The 26,131-nt window shown below is 50.7% G+C and overlaps 1 protein-coding gene and 1 long non-coding RNA gene across 12 annotated transcripts in view; one reads left to right on the top strand and one right to left on the bottom strand.

Annotated features, from left to right (window-relative positions):
• The first annotated feature begins 760 nt into the window (after positions 1–760).
• Positions 761–26,131, top strand: part of LOC144321175 (uncharacterized) — a 421,562-nt gene continuing 396,191 nt past the window's right edge. The window contains exons 1-2 of one of the 2 annotated variants that reach the window (XR_013386939.1): positions 761–1,074; positions 1,224–2,472. This is a non-coding gene — a long non-coding RNA (uncharacterized LOC144321175). Of the gene's footprint in view, positions 1,075–1,223; positions 2,473–26,131 lie in introns of those variants that run through there. The other variant, XR_013386940.1, reaches the window with a different exon arrangement.
• The window catches only part of PPP2R5C (protein phosphatase 2 regulatory subunit B'gamma), a 122,930-nt gene continuing 110,017 nt past the window's right edge, over positions 13,219–26,131 (bottom strand). For 3 of the 10 annotated variants that reach the window (XM_077910632.1, XM_077910633.1, XM_077910637.1), the window contains 2 exons: positions 22,005–22,121; positions 13,219–15,999 (listed from right to left, as the gene is read on the bottom strand). In XM_077910632.1, coding sequence (XP_077766758.1) covers positions 15,868–15,999; positions 22,005–22,121 — 249 coding nt within the window. In that variant the 3' untranslated portion in view covers positions 13,219–15,867. Of the gene's footprint in view, positions 16,000–17,117; positions 17,237–18,245; positions 18,317–21,971; positions 22,122–26,131 lie in introns of all 10 variants that reach the window. The other 7 variants (XM_077910636.1, XM_077910639.1, XR_013386932.1 and 4 more) reach the window with 6 other exon arrangements.

Below are 26,131 nucleotides of genomic sequence, written 5' to 3'. Positions count from 1 at the left end.
AGGTTTAGTAACGTGAAATAACAAACAGGCCCCAGGTGAAATCCCCTGTGCTAGGCGGTCCCCGGCCTAATACTCAACCTGACTGCAGCTGCAGCCTCTCCCCGAAGGGGAGCTGGGACTACCCGGCCAGCACGCTAGCGTCACGTGCCCGGCAGACCCCTGGCCCTCCCCAGGGGCAGGCAATCCCCTCTTCCCGTTCCGGGCCCCTTCCGCTTCCTAGTAGCCCCTCGGCGCTCCTTCCTACCTGGCGGGGCGGGACGCTGCCCGCGGGGAATGGCTGAGTCCCATCCTCGAGCTCACCCAGCTGCGTCTCACAGAACTAGGACGAACGCCAGGGGCCCGGCACCCGAGCCCGGGCCGACACGGGCCGACGCGGGCCGAGGACGGAGGCCCCGCCCTGCTCAGCACGCCGCTGCACCGTCAGCCCCCGAGGCCCCGCTCGGGCCACCGCGCGGCCCGGCAGGCGGGGCCCTCCCCCAGCAGGTGACCCACCGGGGCCCCCCAGCCCCGGCGGGAAGCCCTTGGCGCCGCCATCCTCGATTCCGGGCCCGGGCCCAGCGCCGCAGCCCTTTCCCGCCACAGGCAACCGGAGAACGCCTCCGCCGCGGTCACGTGACCGAGAGCCGGTGCGGTCAGGTGATCCAGGGGACCAATCGCTGCGCCCGGAACGGAGAGGCCTCGGGATTGGCCCATCCCAGGCAGGGGGCGGGACTTTGCGCGGAGGCCTGGAAGCCTCGCCCGCCCCTTCCCGCCTGCAGGTTACCCGCGTGAATCTCGTTCCCCCGCGAGACCCGGAGTCGGGCTGGGGCCTGTAATCCCCATAGTGCCCCGGGCGGGAGCGGAGCCGTCGCGTTTCGGGGTGCCCGTCGCGCGCCGCTTGCGTCATTTTCCCGCGCCCTGGGAGCTCTGCTCGCCTCCGCACCTTCATCTGCACCGGGAGCGGCTGGGGCGGGCATGGGCGCGGGCCGGGCGCCCGGGGGTCGGGGGTCGGGGGTCGGGCGTCGGGCGTCGGGAGACAGGCGAGGCGGCGCGGCTGGAGATGAGCGCCCCTGCCTCGGGCACCGGGGAGAGCAGGTGCGGGAGCGGCCGGGGCGGGGCGGGGGCGGGGCGGGGCGGGGGCGGGCCCGAGTAGCAGGTAGAGGCTCACCGTGCCACGACCCGGCTTCTCCTAGGAAGGAGGAGGCAGGTGCCCCTGACTGTTGTTCTTTTTGAATTTTGAACAGCACGGCAAGCCGGAGAGAGACGCCAGGCCTTCATATTTCTGCACTGGCCGTGGCTGGGTACATCCCGGACTTGAAGGCACAGGGAGCACGAGCAAGGGCATGTTCTGCATACCTGGACACCTGAGGCCCGAGCGTCTGCCGCCAACACACCGGGCTTCAGTTGCTTCCTCCGTAGATCTGGGGACCAGTGAGGGCTTTCCAGAGGGCAAAGCAAGGCCTTAGGAGCCCACTGGCCTGCCTCTGGATTCCGACTCTACCTTTGACTAGTGAGTTTGGGTTAATCACATAATCTCTCAGAACCTCAGTGTTCTCATCTGAAAAATGGGGACGAACACCACCAGCCTGTGAGAATTCAGTAAGACGCTGCGTGCACAGGGACAGTCCAGCCTGTCGCCGGCGCTCAGGAAGTGCTGTGTCTGTGTTTCCCCCTCTTCGGGCTTTGAAGAGCCGGTGACTGCCAGGCAGGAAAAATGTAACTGATTAGCTGGTGTTTGTTCCTCTTATTCCACGGAGTTTAATTTCATTGAAAGTCCTTTAGAATGTGTGGTCCTGGAAGCACATGTCGAGGAGGACAGAGTTCAGTTTAAGGAACAGACAGACAAGGGATTTTTTTTTTTTTTTAATTTATGATAGTCACAGAGAGAGAGAGAGAGAGAGAGAGGCAGAGACACAGGCAGAGGGAGAAGCAGGCTCCATGCACCGGGAGCCCGACGTGGGATTCGATCCCGGGTCTCCAGGATCGCGCCCTGGGCCAAAGGCAGGCGCCAAACCACTGCGCCACCCAGGGATCCCCAGACAAGGGATTATGTAAAAAGGGTTGAAGGGGTGGAGGCTCAAAGCAGGTGTTCCATATGCAGGGGCGTGGCAGGGAGATGGCTGGTGGCCCGCCTCCTGGTGACCCGTGGTGGTGAGAAGGGGGACTACAAGTCTGCATCACAGCCTAAAGGCAAGCTGGGCCTGGCTGTTTTGGATGCTGTACTGAGGCATTGGACACGATTTCTTTTTTTAATTTTCTTTTTCTTTTTATTTTTTTTTATAATAAATTTATTTTTTATTGGTGTTCAATTTGCCAACATACAGAATAACACCCAGTGCTCATCCCGTCAAGTGCCCCCGCTCAGTGCCCATCACCCATTCACCCCCACCCCCTGCCCTCCTCCCCTTCCACCACCCCTAGTTCATTTCCCAGAGTTAGGAGTCTTTATGTTCTGTCTCCCTTTCTGACACGATTTCTTTCTTTTTTTTTTTTAATATATTTAAAAAATTTTTTATTTATTTATGATAGTCGCAGAGAGAGAGAGGCAGAGACATAGGCAGAGGGAGAGGCAGGCTCCATGCACCGGGAGCCCGATGTGGGACTCGATCCTGGGACTCCAGGATCGCGCCCTGGGCCAAAGGCAGGCGCCAAACCGCTGCGCCACCCAGGGATCCCATGACACGATTTCTTAATAAGGTGATGTCTGTTTGTAAAATCAGTGCAGGTATTCCAGAATGTTCCAGAAAGATAGACGTCCTTAGAATACTTATATATATGATGTTATATATATAACGTTAATAGGTGAAGAAACTTAGAATGTTTTATATATATAAATATATAAATATACACACACATATTCTATGATATTTGGTATATGTTACATTTTAAGTTACTATATATATGGGTATGCACATACTATGATTCTATGCACACTGTTTTGGAACCTCCTTGTTTCATCCAAACATAGATGTGCTCAAATCAGTCTCCATTTGGAACAGCGAAAGCCTCTACAAATTGACTCCTGTGCACTTTTAACATTCTTCTTTAACGCATTCCTTCTTTGAGCACACCCTATCCTGGCAGGGTGTTTTCACATGTATCATGTGTGGAGTTATGACCTTGTTTTTGTCCTTGTTTGGAGATTAAGTATGGATTAAGGAGAAGCTTGTGGGTGCCACATTGACATGGGGTGGACTTGTGATAGATCGTTTTCTATGGTAACTTGGCTGGGCCATGGTACCCAGATATATGGTCAAAACGTATTCTGGATGTTTCGATAAGGGTGTTTTGGGAAGAGATTAACATTTAAATCGTGGGCTTTGAGGAAAGCAGATTGCTCTCCATAATGTGGATGGGCCTCATCCAATCAGTTGAAGGCCTAAATAGACCAAAAGTCTGACAGCGGATGGTCTTCAGCCTTGAACTGCACCACTGGCTCTTCCCTGGATCTCTGGCATGCCAGACTACCTTGCAGATTTTGGATTTGCCAGCCTCTGTAATAACATGAACCTGTTTGTCCATCTGCCCACCCATCCATCCATCGATCCTGTTGGTTCTATATCTCTGGAAAACCCTGATTAATACAGCATGGTTAAGTGGAGTTTCTTCAAGCATTTTTAAAAATCACTTCTGGTTTAGACTTTCTTGTCTGGGGTTAGTTTGAGTTATATTTTCCTAGAAAATTATACATTTCAAATGGGTTTCAAATTTATCTACAACTATTGTGCAAAGCAGTCTCTTATGATTTTAAAAAATGTCCTCTGTATTAATGCTTATTTTTCATTTGTTATTATTTATTTTGGATATTTAGGGGTTGACATGTGCCATTAAAAAAAAACAAACAACTGGCTAGTGACTCATTTATTTGTTGATTTTTCTTAAAGATTTTATTTATTTATTCATAGAGACAGAGAGAGAGAGAGGCAGAGACACAGGCAGAGGGAGGAGCAGGCACCATACAAAGAGCCTGATGTGGGACTCGATCCACCGTCTCCAGGATCACGCCCTGGGCTACAGGCGGCGCTAAACTGCTGCGCCACTGGGGCTGCCCGATTTGTTGATTTTTTTGAGAAGTAATTGATCAGTTTTACTTTTTTTCTGGTTTCAAACTTCACTAAATTTCAACCCTTTTTTCTTTATTCCTACTTTCTGTTTTTTTAAAATTCTTCTCAATTTCTTTTTGTTAATGAATTATTGCTTTTAGAATAATAAAAAATGTTTTTGTTGTTACACTCTGCTTTCTTTTCAGACCAACCCTTGGTGTTCCGTCAAATCATTGGACCCAATATTAGTTTTTATTACTTTAAAATTTTTGCTTATTTATTTAAGGCAGGTTTATTGGGATATAGTTTAAATATGGCAAGATTAACACCTTTAAACATAATATTCTGTAAGTTTTGACAAACACAGATAAGCTGTGTGGTTACCACTACAATTAAGATGTGGAGTTTCCCCATCACCTCCCAAAAAGCTGCCTTATGCCCTTCTGTGGTTGTTCCTTCTTCACCCCAGGTCCTGGCAACCACTGATCAGATTTCTAGAGCTCCTCTGCCCTAAAGATCATAGCAAAAGGAATCAAACATCATGTAGCTTTTGGTATCTAAATTTTTTCACTTAAAGTTTTTGAGATTCATCCACATTAAATGTATCAGAATGTATCAATTCAAATTTTTTTTTAATTGGTGAGGAGTATTCCATTGTATGGATACAACCAACTTGTTTTTCATTCACAGTTGGTGGGTATTTTGTGTTTCAATTTTTGACAATTAGAAGTAAAGCTGCAGGGTGCCTCGGTGGCTCAGTGGTTGAGCATCTGACTCTTGGCCCTCAGCTCAGGTCTCGATCTCAGTGTTGTGAGTTTGAGCCTCCTTAAAAAAGTCAACAAAGCTGCTCTAAACATTCTGATATAAGACTGGAAGAAATATGATTTCACTTCTATTGGGTAAACAAACACTTTTTTTTCTGGTATTTAGGAAGGCTTACAAATGGAATGATTGGGCCATATGGTAAGTGGAAAGTATATGTTTAATCTGAAAGAAACTACCAGATTGATTTCCAAAGTGGCCACACCATTTCACATCCTCACCAGCAATGAATGAGAGCTCCTGTTACTCTACCCTCTAAATGCTTGATATTGTTAGGTTTTTAATTATAGTTATTCACGTAGCTGTAGATTATAATGATTTTAATTTACATTGCCCTAATAACTAATGATGTTAGACATCCTTTTACTTTCTGCTTTTAATAATATTACCTTGTTGCTTTTTTTTTTTTTTTTTACCTTGTTGCTTTGTAACTTAAACATTTTTTTAGGGGTCCCTGGGTGGCTCAGTCGGTTGGGCATCTGCCTTCAGCCTGCTTCTCCCTCTTCCTCTGCCCACAGCTCCCCCTGCTTGTGCATATGTACTCTCTCTTTCTGTCAAATAAATACAATTTTTTAGATTTATTTATTTGAGAGAGAGAGAGTGAGCAGAGGGAGGGGCAGAGGGAGAGGGTGAGAAGCAGACTCCCTGCTGAATGTGGAGCCCAACACGGCTCGATCTCACGACCCTGAGATCCTGACCCAAGCTGAAATAAGTCCAATGCTTAACCAACTGAGCCACCCAGACACCCCTTTTTGCAGCTTTTTATGTTGGATATTCAACTTACTTAAAATTTTTTGATACGGATTTTGAAAGCTATGAATTTATGTCTAAGTATAGTGTTGGCTGCATCCCACAGATTGATATGTCACTGTTTAGTTACTATTATTCTGAGAAATGCTGCAGTGAATTTGTATTTCTCTCTTGATCTTGGAGTTATTTGGTGGGTTAAAAATTTCCAGGTGGAAAGACCTTTGAGGACGTTTTGTTCTTAATTTCCAGTTTTGTCACATGGCAGGCAGAGTGCTGTTGTATTATTCTGTTTGGAATTTCAGATTTTTGTGGCTTAGTATGTGATCAGTTTTCATAAATATTGCAGGCGAACTTAAAAAGCAGTGTTCTCTGATTTAAAGACTAGAGTTTGATGTCCATCTGCATGATCCACCTTATTTTATTTAGATCTACTTTGCTTCTAAATTTAAAAAAAAAATTCTCTTTTTAATTTGATGTCTGAATCTGAGAGACATTAAAGCCTCCTTCTTTAAAAAAAAAACTTGTTTTTAAAAGATTTTTATCTATTTATTTGAGAGAGAGAGAGAGCATGAGTGGGGGGAGAGGGGTGGTGGCACAGAGGGAGGGGGAGAGGGAGAAGCAGCAGGCTCTGAGCTGAGCAGGGAGCTTGATGCGGAGCTCGATCCCAGGACCCTGGGATCATGGCTTGAGCTGAAGGCAGATGCTTGACCACCTGACGCCCTGATTTTGTGGTTTTCTGAAGCTTGTTCTGTAGGACGTTCCTCAGGAAGGGCTCAAGGGAAGGAACTCTTGCATCCTTGTGATTCTTTCTCTGCTTTTCAAAGCCAATTATCAGATTCACTGGCTATAAACAAAAACAAACAAAAAACCCCTAATCATCCTTGCCTCCTATTTTCTTGGGAATCTTGAACACGTTGCTCCATTGTGCTTAACACAAGATGTCAGATGAAGCCATCTGGGCCTGTTTTCCCAGTCTTCAGCCTTGACCCGGTGATCAAAGGGTACATTCCACTTGAGGGACTGGAGTGTCACCTGTCACCTCTAACCTTATCGACCCCCTGCGTAGAATTCCTTACCACCTTCTCACTGCCTGCAGGCTAGAGTCCAAATTCCTTAGAAGAATTGGTGGGTTTCAGTGACCCAGCCCTGCAGGGTCGAGGCCACTCTCCCTGGCCACTCTGGTGACAGCCTAGCCCAGCAAAACTTCATGCCTCCCCCATCCATGGATCTTTTATGTGTCCCTTTGCTTGGAGCATTCCCCACTTTCACGGGGGGAGCCCCCCTGTAGTCTTGCCCTTCCCTGTCGTGATATGCACGTTTGAACCTGATTTGCTGGGCTGTCCTGGTTACACAGAAGTGGGATGTCTGTGTTGCTCATCAGCACCTCGATGCTGAGCATCAAAATGTTGCAACGAGCAGGCGTCCTGTTCCCACGGCCCTTCCTGCTGCAGACACACTGTCCCTGGTGTGTGTCCCAGCCCTCTGCACCCTCACCCACTTCACCCAGTGAGCCAAGTACCCTATTGCATGGGGATGGAGCTGAGTACTAGGGGACAAATGAAAGAGCTGCTGAGGTCCCCATCTACTGGTGGAAGCACTTGACTAAGAAACAAATATAATTACAGATTGTATCAGGGCTCGGAAGGAAATGGGGAGTTCCCAAGCTTGACAGGGTGGTCAGAGAAGGCCGCTCTCAGGAGAAAACACTGACGTTTACACGTGCAGGATAGAAAGAAGTCAGCCATGCGACTCTGGGGATGGGGGTGGGCAATGATGGCCTGTGCAAAGGCCCTGGGGTGGAAAAGAGGTGAGAAAGAGAGGCCAGTGATGGACACATGGGACGTGGGAAGGAGTTCAGGCTTCATCTGAGTGCCATGTGAAGCCCCTCAAGGGTTTTAAACAAGAGGGGGACGTGATCACTGTTTTGAGATGCTGTCGAGGGAAGGATAGAGGCCAAGAGCAAAGGTGGGACAGGGCAGGCAGAGAGATGGGTCTGGAGGCACAATCTCCAGGATTTACGACTCCAGGCTGGGTTTCTGGCTTGGCCGAGGGTGTGGGGCTGTGCCACCACCAGATGGAGACAGAGGCAGGGCGGGGCTGGGGGGACATGAGTGTCAAGGCCATCGTCCCAGGCTCCCTGAGTCCCAGGGCCTGCAGGCCCAGACATCTGGTGTCTGGAATCCTTCTGTCCTCACTGAGGTAAAATTTTCACCCTGGGAGGCTGGATTTAATTTTGATTTTTTTTTTTTTGTATTCAAGTTTTACAAGGTCAACTGGTAGAAAATATGGGCATTTCTTCTTCTTTTTTTTTTTTAAGATAGAAAATGTGTGGCTATAGATGACTGAGCATTTCTGGTCCATCCTGAACAACAGACCGAAGATGATTCCAAAGCCTTCTTCCAAAGGTTCTGGGAAACTTAGGTTTTAATATGGGACAATTTTTCTATTCAGGAAACATCTGAATTTTTACTTAGTAAAAATGTTTCCATAAGAGGCTCACCACCTATCTCAAACCAACCTTTCAAATATGCAATTCCTCGAGGCATTAAGAAAAATCCACAACCTAGAAAGAACGCAGGGGCAGCAGCATAAGGGGCTGCCCACAGCTACACAACTCTGAGGTCCTATTAAACGCGTCCAAACCAGGACGCCTAGGGGGCTCAGTCGGTTGAGTGTCCAACCTCTTTTTTTTTTTTTTTTAAGATTTTATTTATTTATTTAAAGTGATTTATTTTAAATATTTATTTATCCATGAGAGACAGAGACAGAGAGAGAGGCAGAGATACAGGCAGAGGGAGAAGCAGGCTGCATGCAGGGAGCCCGATGCAGGACTCGATCCCGGGACTTGATCCCACGCCCTGGGCCGAAGGCAGATGCCCAACCACTGAGCCACCCAGGCGTCCTGAGCATCCAACTCTTGATTGCAGCTCAGGTCATGATCTTGGGGTTGTGGGATCAAGTCCTGCATTCTGGCTTTGCACTCAGCGGGGAGTCTGGTTGTGATTCTCTCTCCCTCTCCTTCTGCCCCCCCCCCACCCTGCAGTTCGTGCTCAAATAAATAAAATCTTTAAAAAAAAAGAAACCCCCAAACTTCCACGTCCAACCCGCTGGGTTGCAGCACTCACTAGTTAGGGGCTTTCTTTCTCTGAGTCTACTTCATTTTCCGTAAAATGAGGACTTTGAAGTAGACCAGGGTTCCCGGAATTCTGGATTTCATAGGTCAGGAGCAGAGTAGGATTGGGGAGGAAGACACAGTATCGCCACCTCTTTCCAAGTATGGAATTATAGGAGAAACTACTATAATTTATGTTTGCCATTTCATGAAGGTACACTGTAGGGCCAGAAGTGGAGGAAGAGCATGTCGGATGAAGGATAATAAGGCTTTAATGCAATTCATTCTCGAGGAACCGACTTGGCTGGTCCTTTCTCGTCCCTTAAGGACATGAAGCACTCAGTCATGCTTTGGGGCGCAGATGGGTGGTGGCGACCCGCGCCCGGTCAACAGAGACCTGACGCAGGCCCAGTGTCGCTTGGGTGGAGACTTCGGGTCTCACCTGGTGCCATGCGGGCGTCAGGACTTGGAGACGCGGGCTCTACGCTGCCCGAGCCTCGGTGGCCCTGGGTCTCCTCCCCGATGACATGCTTGCTTGGACTTGAAGTCGTGCCAATCTCCAGGCTGGAGAAAATGCTAGTAAGAGAGGATGTTAGTCGCTGTTGACCGCTTTTTTTTTTTTTTTTTTTAAGATTTTATTTACTCATGAGAGACACAGAGAGAGAGAGGCAGAGACCCAGGCAGAGGGAGAAGCAGGCCCCATACAGGGAGCCGGACGCGGGACTCGATCCCTAGTCTCCAGGATCAGGACCTGGACTGAAGGTGGCGCTAAACTGCTGAGCCACCCAGGCTGCCCCTGTTGACTGCTTTTTAGTTTGGGCAGAGGGCCCAGGTGTCCCTCATGCTGCCTATGAATGAGTGAATGAGTGAATGAGTGAATGAGTGAATGAGTAAATGAATGAGGTTTCTTTTGCCGGGGATTCCTGCACTCTGGAGGCTTTGGCTGGGCGTCTACGTTGCTAGGTACTAGGTGCTGGTGGCACAGTGGCCGTGCCTGAAAGTGAGGTTCTGTGTCCCGTATTTAATTCTGACGTTGCGTACAAGTGACCCCGAGCCGCCGCACGGAACTGAGCGGGGTCCCCCCAGGGTTGCCGACAGCGGCCCATGTGTCTCAGGGCCTGTTCTTTTTCCGTCAGCAGGTTGGGAGCCCGGCCCGGGAATCCTCCACCTTCTCCAACGGGTTACTGGAAAGCGGGTCCCCTGACCGAGCCCGAAGGCCCGTCCTCTGTCCGCCTGTGTCGTGTCGTGGGAGGAGCAGTCAGAGGCCCGGGAGGGACCGCGGGCTCCCGGCCCCTCGACGCCGGTTAGGGACCTCTCTGCACCCCCGCTCCCTTGGCTGCAAGGACCTCCGTCCGGCCACTGCCCCCAGCTCCTGGCAGGTCGCCCCAAGCCCTGGGAAGTTCCTGCCGGACGAGCCTCTTTTCCTCCCTGGGGTCCTTGGGCCACGCTGTCCCGGCCACGCTGCCAACGGGGTCGGGGGCGGCTGTGGGCTGCACGGTGTCAGCCGGCCTGGGGGGCGAGGCACAAAGCAGCCAGTAAACGTGCCTCGGCCCGTAACACCCTGCGTGGCCAGGCTCCGGGGCACCTTGCCGCTTGGCACCACGCGCTCGGCCGGGAGCAGCGCCCTGGGAGGGGCCGTCGGGCTGCGGGCCTAGCCTCTCGGGGGCCGCCCGACGCCCCTTCTCCCGCGGCTGACCCGACCCGGGTCCTCGCTGTCATAAACCGTGACCGAGAGTAGCAGTGTTGCTTCCTTCTGGGTCCTTCCAGGGAAGGACGCACCTGGGATGGTCTCCGGCGTCCCTAACGTGGGAGCAGCCCTGTGCCACCGCGCCCTGGGCCACCAGGCCACTCAGGCTCTGGGAAGCCGGGCCCTCTGCACCTGACGCTGGGCGACCCCGCTCACGCGGCCCGCACGTGGCGCGCTTTTTATTCTGGTCTCTTGAAACTCAGGAGGGAAACGGTTCTTCAAGAAGCGACCTCCGGCTCTCCTTCCGCCGCAGAACCATCTGGATTTCGACTACACGGAACAAAAGAGAACAATTTATCGAACTGTAAGACTTACCGGGGACGTGGTTTGCTTTTAGGCTCAAGAGCAGCCACGGAGTGTGGCCGAGGGGGTCAGCCTGGTTTTTGTGGGTTCAGCGGTGCCCCAACATTTGCCCAGCCTCAGGGCCAAGTCTTGTTCAGGAGGTGACCCTGCTTTGGTCTCAGGCAGTGTGCTCCGTCTGGACTTTTTTTTTTTTAAGATTTTATTTATTTATTCATAAGAGACACACAGAGAGAGAGGCAGAGACACAGGCAGAGGGAGAAGCAGGCTCCCCGCAGGGAGCCTGACGCGGGACTCGATTCCAGGACCCCAGGGTCACACCCTGGGCCAAGGCAGATGCTCAACTGCTGAGCCACCCAGGTGTCCCTGGACTAACTTCTTGCTGGGGGAACCCTAAACACTCTGTCCTCTCGTGTTCACCCCCACATGCTCATGTTAGGGGCGGAGCGTGGGCTCCCGGAGAAAACCCCAAGCAGGGCAGAGCAGGCGACGACCGTGGCGCAGTCACCGGCTACAAGGTGCCTTTACATTCACAATTAATTTGCGGCCGGTTTCTCCAAGATGCATTTCAGAGACAGAAACGAAGATGCCAAGGAGGTGGCTGCGGCTGGGCCAGCGACAGGCCACCCGGGGCCGACCTCTCGGTGTGCTGCTCCAGGGTGCGGGGCCGCCCAACGTCCCAGGCATCCTTACCCCGACCGTGAGCGGATCCTGTGTGCTGGGGGTGGGGGTGGGGGAGCAGAGGCCGAGCACCCGGACCAGGACCAGACGCCCCGGGGACCCCGCTGCTGCATGCAAGCCGCGGCCCGAAGGCGCCTGGCTCCGCGCTCCCAGGGCGTCCCTCCCTGGCTGTTCGCAGGGCACCCAGGTCCTCCGCGGGGCAAGTGAGCCAGGGGGGGTCTGGGACGTACCTGTGGTCCCCGACGGTAGCCCCGTAAGCCACCGCAGGGCCCTGGAGCGCACTTTGCTGCGCCCCCCGCGTCCCCGGGGGCCGGAACCCTGGCGCGATGGTGAGTGACCACCGACGCATCAGCCTCTAAGATAAACCACACGTGCTGAGCGGTTTCTAGAAGCGCCCTGGGGAGCCAGTCGGGGTCTCCCCGGGCCGCCCCGTTGGGAGGCAGGTGGACGAGGCTGCGGGGCCCACCCAGGCTTTGGCAGAGCGCGCGTGGGGCCGGGCGCCTCTCCCGCCGCTGCTCCCATTTCCTTCTCCAGACGGCCCGTCCAGGGGGTCTGCAACTTTCGGACACCGGAATCGGCTTTTCCTCCCCAAAGGAAATCTTGCATAAACCCCGTCGCCGAGCCGAAGTCCTGATACACTTGCAGGTTCGTTTGGGGACGTTATAAAGCCAACGCCCGGGACAGAAGCAGCTGTGCTGCTGGTCCCCGCAGGGGGGAAAGTTGGTGTCACGTGCCTGTTTTTTTTTTTTGGTCATTGAAATATTACAAACCTTGACTTTATGTAAGAACGTAGCTTCCGAAGTGTGAAGGCCGCGGGGCTGGATGCTTCCTGGGTCCCTCCAGTTCTAGAAGCCAAGTGCACGGTGAGAAGCCCTCCCGTGCTCAGAGCCACCCCCTGCACCCCGCCCAGGGGTTCCTCTAGATGTCCCACCTGCTGCGGCGAGGGGATGGACAGATGGACTCCAGGATCACGCTGCCTGGGCTGAAGCCGGGCTCCACTCAGCACCTCTGTGACCCTGGGCAAGTGATGTGCCCTCTGGTGTCCCCATGTGCTCACCTGTCAATGAGGGGGACAGCGGCAAATACTCTGGCCGGCCGTGGGAGTTGAGTGAAGCAGCCCAGCCTCCCGAGCCCCTGGCACAACGTACCGGTTCTCCCGGAAGGACACAGACCGGTTCCACCTGCTACCTGGGGCCAGGAGCAGCTGGAGGCTGGGCTCGCGGCATGCGCCCCCTTTTACGGAGTCTCCCGGGGACCCCTGAGCTGCAGATGCCACCGGACACGGCCAGGGCCCAGCTGCACCACGCTTAAGGAGTCCTCTGACCCAGTGCACCTGCCCCCAGGGGGGAAGTGGGGCACGTGTGGTTCTCCAAACTTCCACGGGGGCTCTGGGTGGTTTGTGGCAATGACTCGGGGGAAGAGCTCGATTCTCGGCCTGTTGTGTTGACTGTTCATTCACGGCGTCAGTGAGGATGAGGCAGGTCCCCCACGAAGACGGGGGTGGGTCCGCCCAGACTCCAAGTTCAGATTCCCAGAGCTTCTACTCTGTTCCCAGGACAGTAATTTCAAGAATCGTTTCGAACGTCACGATTTGGGCTCAAATAATCCTATAAACTGCTCTGTCTCACACTCGTCTACGCAAAGCAGAGAGGGGGTGGAAAGGCACCTCTACTTTCCCCCCAAGGGAGGTGAACAGCAGCCCCCGGAAGGGCCAAGGGAAGCCTGAGAACCACCAGGCCTGGCTGGCCCAACACCATGGCTAAATTTAGTGTCATGATGAGCAATAAAATTCACATGTTCTTTATTTAGTCCATATAATACACCATTTTTAGAGGTTTTTCTTTTTTAAAATTGGATAAAAGAGCATATTAAATGGCACGTGTATGAAGTTTTCTCTTCATAAACAATGTCAGAACAAAAAGTTTTGAATTACAAAATGTTAAAAAATATGTAGGTACTTAACATTTCACTAAAGCGTAAAGTTACAGATATCTTCTAAAGAAAAATAATTGTGCCACTTACCTATTTTTGCTGTTTCTATGAACTTTTTTTTATTCTGTACATAGGACATTTTGTACAAAATATGAAGTCTACATTTTTATTACTTATTACCATAAAACAAAGATACAATGTATGTACAATATTAAAAGGAAGCCATACTAAAGCCACACTAAAAAGACACTCGGAATAGTGACATTTCTGATGTACAGATACATTTTGGAAAGAGTGAAGATGCCGAAAGAACGCAGAACTTTATGAAGAAAAACAGTCACCGGTTTATTTTCAATGTAGTACTTTTGAAATCAGTTTGGTACAGAATAAACAGTGTATCTATATAATAATATATAAGTTGAACAATTAGCACAGGGAGTCTGAGTACTAACTAGGAAAACTTTAATAGGCCAAAATATTAAATAATACTCTTGTCAAAGAAAATTAGTCTCTCTCAAAACGTATTTTCCCCCCCTTTTTGGTGAATGTTTGTCTTCAATAAAGAGCAGAAATAAAACCTCGACAAAAAGGTGTTCTTACAGGTTGAGCTTTATACAATCACCCAATCGTGGATATTTTGCTTTTTATCTAGGGCAGAAGAGAGTCTTCCCAGAACCCTCTCTCACACACATACTGAACATCCAAAATCAAGGATATTTGAGAGTCTATCAGCTAAAGACGGAAGTTCAAACAATGGTATATCAAAATACATAAGACGCTGCTTTATACAATAAAAAGCACCCTTTTTCCCTCAAAAGGAGAAGGCATCTAAACTTTTTTTTTTTTAAATTATAAATTTCATAATGGTAAAATGGATAGGTAACTTGTCAAGTTTCTCAGGAAGTGTTTCTTCTCGCAAGTGGCCTTTCCCACTTTCAGCTGGGGCGATCTTTTTAGTTAGTACTTGGCTCCTAACCCAGAACAACCCCCCACCCCCACCCCCCCCCCCCGTGATCTTCCTCCAGGGACACAAGGAAATAAACATCGTGGGTGGATGTTAAGTGACACCACATCGGCTTTCCACAATGTTTCCATGGACACCCGAGACCTCGATTAAAATACAGATCCTAAAAGCAGCCACATTTTTATCTTTTATGCATCAAGACATTTAACGTGAACTTTAATATAGTCTTATGCCAGAGACAAAAGAACCTAGAATCACTAGCAGTACGCATCTCAAACAGCTCTCAAGCGGGATAAAAGACGGCAAAATACTGGCCACCCTGAGAGAAATACAGAGCAGACGAAGCACTAGGTGTAAAGGGTTTTCTCTCCGTGCTATTCCATCCCAAACAAAAAGCTCGACACATGCAAGGAAGTCCGTGAACTCTAATAGCAGCATTTGAAGACCGATGGGAACTTAGACGCTGTATTTTCCTTATGAGGTGTTTAGAATGTGTGCTCTTTTGGCCTGGACACGGTTCAGCGGTTCGCTGCAGCCCTCCTGCCGCGGCCGCCCGTCTGAGGTCCGGGGACCACGTCGCGGCAGCCAGGGGACATCGGGGCAGCGCCCGGCACCGGCCGTGGCCTCCTGCTACTTTCTGCCCAGAGGCACCTGCAGCTCTCATCAGGCCAGGAACTGGCCCGACTCAAGATGACCTCCTTCTACTTGCTAGAAAACGTAGAAAATGAATTCTTAGAGATGATAACTTTTATTAACTCAAGAGCCTTGTTACAGGGCAATAATGTAGAGAAAAATAAGAGCCTGCAAACGACAACAAAAATGGACACATCATTTTAAAATTCCAATTCCGGTCAAGGTAGACAGAGAAAGCTCTGTTTAAAATAAGTTTCTCCTATGAGCTTAATTCCCGGAGCCCCTGGTGCTGGACCCCGGGCTTGGAAATATGGCTTTAGCTATACACAACACAAGTGACACCGCATACGCGTCACTAATCAAAGTAAAGAGATACCATCGGAAAACACAGCGGCTGAGGATTGTCATGTCACTTTTCCCAGTAAGTTATGTTAGAACGATGACAGCAAAGAACCAGCTCAATGAGATAAAAAGAAAGGAAAAAAACAGAAAGAGAGAGAGAGAGAGAGAGAGAGAGAAGCTATTGGCGTAACAATCATGGAGAAACAATGGAACAAGTTGTAGAGTCTTCAAAAATATGTAATACTTTTTTAAAACTGTTCCTTTGATTTGAAGAACATTGATATTCTCCTAGAACCACTTATTTGATTTTGAATGACGGCGGATTCCGGCCGGGGAGGACGTGAAGAGGCAGGCCGGGGAGCTGTCCTTAGCTCTGACTGGGGAAGCGGTGGCCGGGCCACCATTGTTTGAACTCCTACTCTCGAGCTGAGGCCGAAGCGCGTTATTGCCTACAGAACGGGGTCGAAGAAAAGCTCTGACTCTGAGTGTAACTGATTTGTATGGCACAAAAAGGATGTATTTTCTACAGAATCCGGGGAAGCCCGGGCAGGCCCGCGGGGGGCTAGCGGCCGTCCTGGGACACCAGCTCGTCCGCTCGGCAGTGGGCCTCCAAGGCGTTCTTGGTGTGGGGGTCCTGAGGCAGCTCGGGCTTGCGGCGCACGCCAGGCCGGTCCTTCTTCAGATCCTTCTGGGCCTGCAATGAAAAAGGCAGCGGTGTCGGCCACAAACGAAGCCGTCGGGCCAGTGAGCTCACGTCCGCGTCCCAAGTCAAAGGGCGGCCGTGAGCCGGGTGCCCAGCGCCCACGTTCGAGGGCTGCCCTGGGACCTCTGTGGCTCGGGCACAGCCAGCTGTCCCCCCCCCAGATCGGTCTCGGCCACTAGGAGACCGCTAGCGACTGGCGGCGAAGGGCTGTGTGTGCCACACTGGCACCTGGGACCCTAAAGACGTGCTGTTCTGCACAGAGGACTCGGCCCCTCTATTTTGCAAAGCCACCAGTTTTAGGAAATGTCATCAACAGCAAAAGCCTCCGATTACACACAGTGTTACTGAAGGCATTTAAGCGGCTATGTCCATTACAGAAGCCTTTCAGAAGGTGGAAATGTCCTTTGGAGGTGCATAAAAATGAATGAAAACCACATTAAAGCTGGATTTAAAGTCAAGAAAATGTCTAAAACTTCTATCGAATGGGAAAAAGGTCCCTAAAGTAAGAGGTATGAAGTGGATCACTCTGGGGAACAAACCCTCGAGACCTGGGAAAACTGTACTTGGTTATTTACATAACATTTCCTAATATTAAGGAGTAAAAGACTCCCTTCTCCACCCCATTCTCTTCCTGAAGTTTAGAACATTGAGGTTTTACTTAAAAATTAAAAAAAAAAAAAGAATCCTATTTTTGCATGAGGACTTGGAGGATTGTGTCTGCAAAGAAAGTGGGGTGTGTGTGTGTAGGGGGTTGATATGGGGGAGTTTACACCAAAGGCACCCATTTCCAGGAATAACATTTAAACAGTAAACAGGTCACTCAGTTTTGAGGTAATACTGCATTAATACCAGTATTTCTGAAACAAAAGCAGCCATCGAAGTCATCTAAACAGCGTATACAGAAGACTGCCAATTAGGTAGAGACTTTAACCAGAACCAAGCCTTTCTGCCTGGCGTCTCCATCAAAGAGAAGACAGGCTTTAGAGAGAACAAATGACTTTTGTGGTGGTGAACAAACGTCTAATCGGAAAAAACTCGTTTTAAGTCAATCATCTGACACCAAAAGGGGCAAAACCACAACCACCTCTCGTAGTTTCTGGATATCTAACCTCAGCATAAAGTATACTTTTCCTGACTTTTAAAATGACTCCAGAACCTGCAGAAGTCAGACATGAAAAGTTCACATTTTTGCAGAGCTAATGCTTCTTAGGGTTCTTTGCAAATTTATCTGTGGAAACAGCAAGAACACCGAGGCTTAGGAAGAGCTTTGTGTGACATTTTAGGAATAGTTCTAGAAACGTTATGTGAATATCAACATTCATTTATGGTAAAGGCAGGAGTTTTGCTTCCCCCCCCTGAAAATTAGTGTAAGATGGCTTCGGCTGAACCACCCCCATCAGGAGGTTGTGAGGGCTGGGCACACGCCCCGAGGGACCTCAGTCACGGTGCTGAAGCATGTTTGCTCTCGCCCCCCCTGAGAGCTCAAGAGGGAAAATTCTACCCTGGATTTTATGTCCCTTCTGCGCTGAGCTGTAAAACAAAGCAAAGCGAAGCCAAACAAAACCAAGGCTTTTCCCTACTCGAGATATGTAATCACTGCTGAAATAGGCACTCCAAAGGGAAGAAACATTTTTAAAGACCAAGGCCAGGGGGACACCGGGGGGCTGGAACCAGTAAATGCCAATGGGAGGGATGGGACATGACCCCAGTAGCGTCTGGAAGGGCACAAAGTGTGCCGGACACGTGTGGGCCTCTGTGCATCGGCATCTTGGGTTGGCAGGTAAAGCAGAGCATGAGTCTCACGAACCACAAGAGGAGGAACACAGCGGGCAGGGAGGGGTGAGGTCGGCCTGGGTGGGGGTGTGTGTGCAGGCAGTGGGGGGACATGCGGGCAGTGGGGGGGTGCTGGGGGGCATGCAGGTGGTGGCGGGGGCGTGCGGGCGGAGAGCAGGGCACGGCCTCTCTGCCGCGTGTGGGCAGATCTAAGAGGCTAAGTTTATACAGTAAGTGGTAGCAGAACAGGAGGGGTTGGGTGAACCTAATCGTGCACGTTTCTGCTATGCAGTTGAGGACACAGCTAATCGAGATGTCTTGAGGGACCAGATTTGTCTTTACCATCACCAGCTGGGATGACAGGGAGAGAAGGGAAAATACTTCATGTGCACAACGTTCATTTGTCCAGGCTCGTCCTGAGCACGCGAGCCTTACACACACTCCACGTATTGAGTAAGGAGTACCTTCACTTCCCACCTTTCCGTCTCTACACCTTCCTTATCTGCATGGTTGACACTGCTTTTCTCCCGACCGACTGTTAAAAATGAGAATTGTAAACATTGTAAACGTCTCCGGTATAAATGTCATTCACATGAAATTTTACTATTTTTTCTTGGGATGTTCTAGGTAGGGTTAGACAACTTTCTCAAAAAAAGAAAAAAAAAAAACAAAAAAAGCAAATCATGGTTCTGACAGGTCAACACATAATTGAATTTCACAAAATTCTAACCAACTGCATCCCACTTCTACGAGGACTTCCTCCCCTGCCCTTGTGCAGTCCTGCCATTTACCTCTCACCCACGTCCTGTTCTGGCCAACGTTCAAGTCATTTTAAGGAAACGTGGAGTTATTTTGGAAAAACAAAATTAGCCGAAGATAAAATTAAAAGGCTACCGAAAATATTCAGACTTTAATTTTTAGCTGTAACTTCTTATGTAAATTTGGTCTCCAAATTGTACACATAAAGTTTTCCTCCGTCGAGGTATTTTCTCTTTGCCTTAACAATGTTTTTGAGAATTTCAGGAATAGGATGCCGACATTTTTCCAATTCAGGAGAATCTATTAAATCAAATATTATATTTAAGAGACTGTACTATAAATATCTTCATCTAGATAACCTGAGATGGGGATTCATTCGATCCATAGAAATTTTTTTTTATTCAATTTTTATTTATTTATGATAGTCACACACAGAGAGAGAGAGGCAGAGACATAGGCAGAGGGAGAAGCAGGCTCCATGCACCGGGAGCCCGACGTGGGATTCGATCCCTGGTCTCCAGGATCGCGCCCTGGGCCAAAGGCAGGCGCTAAACCACTGTGCCACCCAGGGATCCCAATCCACAGAAATCTTTAATATGTCCTAAACTTGGGTAATATTACTCTTGGGTAGTTTTATTCTTTTTCAAAGTTGTTTTGGCTATTCTGGGTCCTTTGTGTTGTCATATGAATTTTAGAATCCATATGTCATTAAAAAAAAAAAGTATGCTGAGATTCTGATGGAGATCACATTAATTCAGGGGGAACTGGTATTTTAACGGCATCAAGTCTTTCAGACCCAGGAACGTGATCATAGAAATCTAAGAGGTAAGAGCAGGGGAATGCTTTTTGTAGGGCTGTCAATTAACGGAAAACTTAGTTACATGATCTTATTATAAGAGTCATGGAAACAAATATGCTACAAGAGTCCTCCAGGAAATGCCCTGTCTGGGGAGTAGAGATTGCCTTTCGGGATGCAGCGAAGGAGATATGCCCTGTGCTAAGGGCAGGGGACAGATCAACCGGGTGGAAGTTTTCTCGGGACTGGCTATCACATAAAGACTAGGGCCGACTTCACCTGAGAGGGGAATGCTATTTTGGTTTGCCTTTTTGATCAAATACTTGATTCCTCATAGAGTCACCTTAAATTAGAAATATCACCATAATTTATGTTACATTTTGGACACAGGTCATTATTTTCCTAGCATTGATTATGATCTGTACTGGACCAAAGGATGTTCTTTTTTATTTATTTATTTATTTATTTTTATTTTTATTTTTTATTTTTTGGACCAAAGGATGTTCTAAAAAAAACCCCAAACCTCCAATCCCCAAATATTTAGTGCGTAAGAACTGGCTTGTAACTCATCAGCTTCCTATCCATCTCTAAATGGTCTACACGAGTTAAAAACTAATGTGGTCACAGATTTTTGAGTAGGCTTCTTGGCAGGAGGGGCGCTAATTTGATATCCTCTGTGTCTGCAAGTAATGGGCAAGCTCTCATGTCTTTTTTTTTTTTTTTTAAAGATTTTATTTATTTATTCATAGAGACACAGACTGAGAGAGAGAGAGAGAGAGGCAGAGACACAAGCAGAGGGAGAAGCAGGCTCCATGTAGGGAGCCCGACGTGGGACTCGATCCCAGGTCTCCAGGATCACACCCCGGGCTGCAGGCAGCGCTAAACCACTGTGCCACTGGGGCTGCCCTCTCATGTCTTTAGCACACTTTAAGACATAAAATTGAAATGGTAATTTAAAAAAAGACCTCAAATTCCTGTCCTAGTGAAAAAAAAAAAAAACACAAAAAACAAAATAGGAAAATTAAAGCCCCCATAGCCAAGATGGAGAAAAATAGAAGGATTTTTGCATTTGATTAAATCTGTTCATTGCTAACAACTATGGACTCCAACTGAATCAAATAAAAACGAGTTACTGACATTCGCTAGGAGCGTATGGAGTCTCTCCCACTGCATTTCTGATATTTTCTTTCTTTTTTTTTTTTGCCATTTGAAAACATTTCTGGTATTTTCAAGTTGTGTTCTTACGCTAAGGCTGGGAGCTGGCTGGGCAGGAAGAGGCACGAATGTGGTCAGTGTGGCTGCCTTCTTTGGGCAGCTCTGTGAAAAAGGAGGCTGGACCAGTGCTGTCCAATAAAAAAATAACGTGTTCCAAGTATGGAACTCCGAATTTCCCAGCAGCCACAGTAAAAGAGAGCAAAGGGTGAACTTAATTTTAATAGCATTTTAAAATTTAACTTGATATATCCAAAATGCTATCATTTCAACATGTAATCAGTAGTAAAAAGTTACAAGTGAGATGTTTTTGCATTCTTTTCTTCCTACTGAGCGTGGGGATCCCTGTGCTTTAGAGGAGATGGCCACACCGCAAGGGCTCAGCAGCCCTGTGTGGCTTGTGGCTGCGTGTCGGGACACGGCAGCCTGGGTGGTGGAGGTCCGGTGCTCCTGCTCACGCCCGATCCCATCTGATCTTGTGGGGAGTGAACTTTACTTGCATTAAAACCTCTGCTTAAGTGAGTTCCAAGCGACACGAGCACTGGTGAACCACCTGCGTCCAGCGCACAGCATACCTTGGCCGCTCTGGCCTGCGCTTCAGAATCTTAGCGCCGGATGGCGTTAGGAATTCTCAAGTAGGCCGAAGGGGATTAAAGTTTCAGAGTCAGAAAGGCCCTCGCCCCTCCGCATCCCCATTAGGTCAAGACCACACCAGCTTCCATGAACTGAAGAGAGGCAGGTACGCTCGGAAGCACGGCCACCAACAGGCTCCTCATGCCCAGGCAGGACACGTACCCTCTCTAAAGCCCAAATTGGACATATTCCCAACTTAGTACTAGGACTAAGAGTCTGTCTTGGGATCGGTGGGGATGGGACTATGTATCTCCACCACTTGGAAACAAACCACCTGAACACAGGTGTTAAGGTGAGGCGGTCCTGACAAAGCCCCAGCCTGCGGGGAACCCCGGCTCCTGACCCTTCCTGCGAGGCAGTGCGGTTCTGCTGTCGGGGAAGATGACGAGGCTCGGCCCTGGTGTCCTGAAGCCGAGGGGCAGCAGTGGCTGCTGTGGGGAACTGCCCGGGGCGCCTCTGCACCATAGCACGAGTGGAGGGTGCACAGGGAAGGCAGTGCAAAGACACCACCCTTGTGGACTGTTGGGTTTTCTGTTCAGGTGAACATCTGAGGACTGGTGAGGAGCTGAGACTATCACTGTTAACTATAAATCAAGAACATAATCAAACCTCAGGCACATACTCAAAAGCCTCAAAAATGACTTCTAGTAGTTTGATCACTGAGATGCACGGACGAAATACCTCCTATGGGCTGACCCGAACTTAGTTTTTAGCTTCAGCTTTGCACAGAAGGCCCTGCTGTAGATCATATAAGCTCCTAAAACCCTAGACGTTTCTTAAGCAACTCTACCTGGTGCGTCCCGGCTTAGCTCTGTGCTTTTACCTGGCGAGCCTCTTCGTTCACGGCCTTTCTCAGCATCTGCACATCTTCAAACAAAGGCCCATCTGTCTCCATTGCAACCGGAATGCTCATGGTGCTCGCTTGACTATACACTGCGTACTGCAATGCAAAGTGTGGAATCACTCTCTCTGTTAACGCTCGGGTTCTGGACTCTGGGGCCTCATCCTGGCCAGGGGCATGGCTTCCCACTGGCGCCCTCCCCAGGGCCCTCTCCTGAATGAAGCCTGCTGGGTGGTAATTAAACCAGCTTACACCTGCAGCGCCTCAGAAACAACACTTTTACTCCCCTAGGCCACCAGGGGCACCAGGCGAGGACTCTGACATAGGCTCCAGCATCCCTTCCAAGGCCTCTCTGGTCCCTCGGGCGGCACCCCACCTGGCAACCTGGCACCTGAGTCCATGTGCTCATCTGGACCACTCACAGCCCATCCCCCCCGGGCTGTGCACAGCTGCCGACCTCACTCCTTCACACCACGCTCTAACTAGCTGGAACCCTGTTAGCAATCCCACTGCTTCGTCTACACCTTGGGTGTCTTGGCCCGCTAGCCAAACTCTGAGACCCGGCTGTGCGCTCTGGGGGCAGCCCTGGGACCCATTCTCTCAGGGCTCCGTGAGCCACGGGCAGGTTTCTGGCTGCTGGCCTCTCCATTTCTGAGTGGGACATGGGGGAAGGTCACTCCAGAGGAGGCCGTTGTGGTGGTTACAGTGAGCTAAGTGTGCCCTTTGTGAGGGCGGACAGGGAAGGAAGGCACATGGGTGGGGGAGATGCGAGTGGGGTGCCACCGCAAGCACGTCATACATGGCAGCAAACCTGAGGTAAACACCGTCACTGGGCTGATAGGAGGGGACTGGGGGAGCTGGGGCTCACTCACCCACCTGACCTGCCCACCCCCTTTCTGCCCACATAGCACCCCTACTTCCTCCCCTTGGCTCCTCTGATGGGACCATGGGCTCCAGGGTTGGGTGACCTCTTGGTTGCTGAGCCAGTTTTTTGGTTTTATCCTCCTGGGCCTCTCTGTGGCATGAAGGGCACAACGGATGGACCACCACTACCGCAGGGGCGTTCCTCTGCTGCTTCCCTGCCTCCCTGCCCGTGCCCGGTGGCTCCCTGTCCCCCTGTCCCCCACTCCCTGCTCCCCAGAGCTCTCGCTAACCCATGCCCTCGGCCTGCAGAGGGCAGCTGCGCCTTCATGGCTCTGGCCTAGCCTCTGTTCTGGGCCCCCAGGACATCATCCTTGTTATGGCCACTGGCTCACTGGAGCCTTGGCTCGGCTGGCCTCCTCCTTTCCATGCCACCGGGCACCAGTCTGCCATCCCCATCAACCCCGCTGCTGCCCACACGTCTACAGGAGCCCCTGGGTGCACTGGCCCCTTCCAGTATACCAGACGTGTCGCTGCCAGAAAGAACTATCTGAAATGCAAGTCTGACTAGGCCACTTCACTCTTTACGACGCTACCACCTGCGCCCATTCAAGGGGATAAAATCCACATTTGTTACCTCTCCGGCTGCGTCCCAAATAATCCAGACCACACCCAGCCCCTCCTGCACAGCTAACAATCCGCCTGTGCTGAACAACTCAGCTTCCTCACTCTGCTCTCTCTGCCTCGAATTCACACTGGGTAGGTCCCCCTGGTTGACACTTCCTCTCCAAGGGGCTCAGCCTCTTGCTGGGGACACCTCGACTGTGGCCGTCCCACAGTGTGTCTTTCTGCGTCCCCGATAGAGGCAGGAAGACCTCCTGCCTTCCTCTCTAGCATGATCTCATCTGTGTTATAATCTGACCACCTGAAATGAATTCTCTTTGCCTCCATCTGGCTCCCCTCTCGGATCCTAAGCTCCTCGAAGCTGTGTCCTGCTCTCATCTTTGGATCTCGGGAGAGTTCCATGATTCAGGACACCCAGCTGGCGCCCATCTGCCAAGTGAGGCGGCGGCCTGCTTGGCACCGCGCCTCCAGGGGCTCAGAGAAACACAAGTGACCGCACGACTCCTCAGGTGGCGCCCTGTGTGGACTCGGCCAACGGCCGGTGCTCAGGGCAGCGCAGGGCTCTGAGTCCTCGCTGGGGCTCCGGGCAAGGAGAAGGACGGACAAGAACGCTACACGACGGTCACAGCAAAGCGAGTGCCCGCAGCAGGCCCTGGCAGGGGAGGGTTCTTACTGGGAATAGAGACCTCAGTCGGGGCTGGAGTCCACAGCAGGGTAAAGGAACACAACGTCCCCCCAGAGAAGCCCACCTCTCAGAGGAAAGCAGCCAGCCGCGTCCTGCGCCCCGGGCCTCCCCGCACACTGGGCCCGAGGCCGCAGCAGGACGGGAGCCCCGAGCCAGCGCGGTACCCGAGGTGCACAGGAGTGCCTGCCTCGCTTCGCTCACACAATTCTCACCCAAGTCCGGGAGGAGCAAGCAGTAAACTGTTCCTTGGCCTCTCTGGAGGAGGAGGAAACCACACTTACGTTAGAGATCCTCAATATTTCATGATTTAAATTAAATCACGCGTGACGTTAAGCAACTCCAACGGAGCTGCCACAGTTGCTACAACAAACACGACCCAAGATTCTGGAGGTGCCGCAGAGTCCCCAAGCCCAGAGGGACGGACGGGGCCCATCCGAGTCTGAGCAGGTGAGCCTCGCGGAGACTTCCAGATACAGGTCAGGGAGCAGGCGGTGGATTCTGGGGGATCCACGCTACAGAAGAGGCTCTGAACTCACTCTCAAGAAGGCAGGTCTGAGATGGAGAGCCATGCTCCAAAACCCCGACGGGAGCCGGGGACAGGAATTTCGAAGATTCCCTCTCTTTCAAGTGAAAAGCAAGTCCCGAGTCCTTGCTTCTCAGCTCTGAGACCTGAGCCCATGAAGTATTTTCCTTTTGGACACACGCACGGGGGGGGGGGGTGGTCAGGGCATGCGGGCGGGACTCACGGGGGTTGACTCACTCACACACACACACACACACATACGGTTCCACCGGGGAGATGGGGAGCACAGCGCGGGGAGCCCCGGAGAGCCGGGGGGCTTGCGGAGTCGCCCGCCTGGCCCGCTGCAGAGGGGGCCCCGGGGGGGACGAGAACTCAGGGGAAGCTCGGCCAGAGGGAAATGAGAACAGTGTCTATTTCAGAAGGGACACTTGTTACAGCACAGCAGTGAAACCAGGCCACGCTTGTTACACAACCAACCAGCTCTTCTTCATTTGTAACATGAAAGCCTCGTGCGGTTTTTCATGAGATCATGATTTCTACGTCCTAGAATAGAATGCGTAAAACCGGACTCTCTGATTTGTGCACATTTTATGTTTCTCGGGGTGTTGATTCTGGGTGCGTGTGGGGCAAGGTCTCCAATGGCCCTAACTGGGACCCCGTCTGACTGCCCTTGGCACGGGCTGTCACCCAGAGGCCCCTCTGCCTCCACCTGCCTCAGATTTATGCTTCTGCTGTGTCTTAAATGCCAGTATTTCAACCTCACATTCCGTTTTTTTTTTTTTTTTTGAAGATTTTATTTATTTATTCATGAGAGACACAGGCAGAAGGAGAAGCAGGCCCTGTGGAGGGAGCCCAATGTGGGACTCGATCCCGGGACCCCAGGATCACGCCTTGGGCTGCAGGCAGACGCTCACCCGCTGAGCCACCCAGGCTTCCCTCACATTCCGGTCCCTACAGCAGATACCCGGGGCTGTCTAGCTCCACGAGGTGCTCACGGGTTCACCGTAACCTTACGACAGCACTTCCGTGGAAGAGCACAGAACAGATGTCGTAAGGGGGGTGGCTGCTGAGTTCTTCCACGCGGGGACGAGGACCTCACTTAGGAACGTCATGCGATTTCCCTAGGGTTTAAGTCTCTTGAATGTGGTTTTTTTTCGAGCGGAACACAATCAATATGTCACACAGATTAAACATATACCTTCAAGCTTTGTGCTCATGTGTCCCTTTTTCCGAAACGTCACATTTAAAAACCTGCACGATGACCTCGGAGACTGAACAACTTATGCACACCTCTCACCAGAGAACACAGACTGCTTGTCATCTAGATCCACCTTAGCGAACCTTTTAGGATTTTTACGGGGAGCTGAGTGGTTCTCATAAAGTACCATCTTTTCTTTTCTGGGAGGCTGAGGACAG

The sequence above is a fragment of the Canis aureus genome, chromosome 9 (genome assembly GCF_053574225.1).
Source record: "Canis aureus isolate CA01 chromosome 9, VMU_Caureus_v.1.0, whole genome shotgun sequence".
NCBI classification, from domain to species: Eukaryota; Metazoa; Chordata; class Mammalia; order Carnivora; family Canidae; genus Canis; species Canis aureus.
This window is presented reverse-complemented; position numbering and strand designations above follow the sequence as displayed.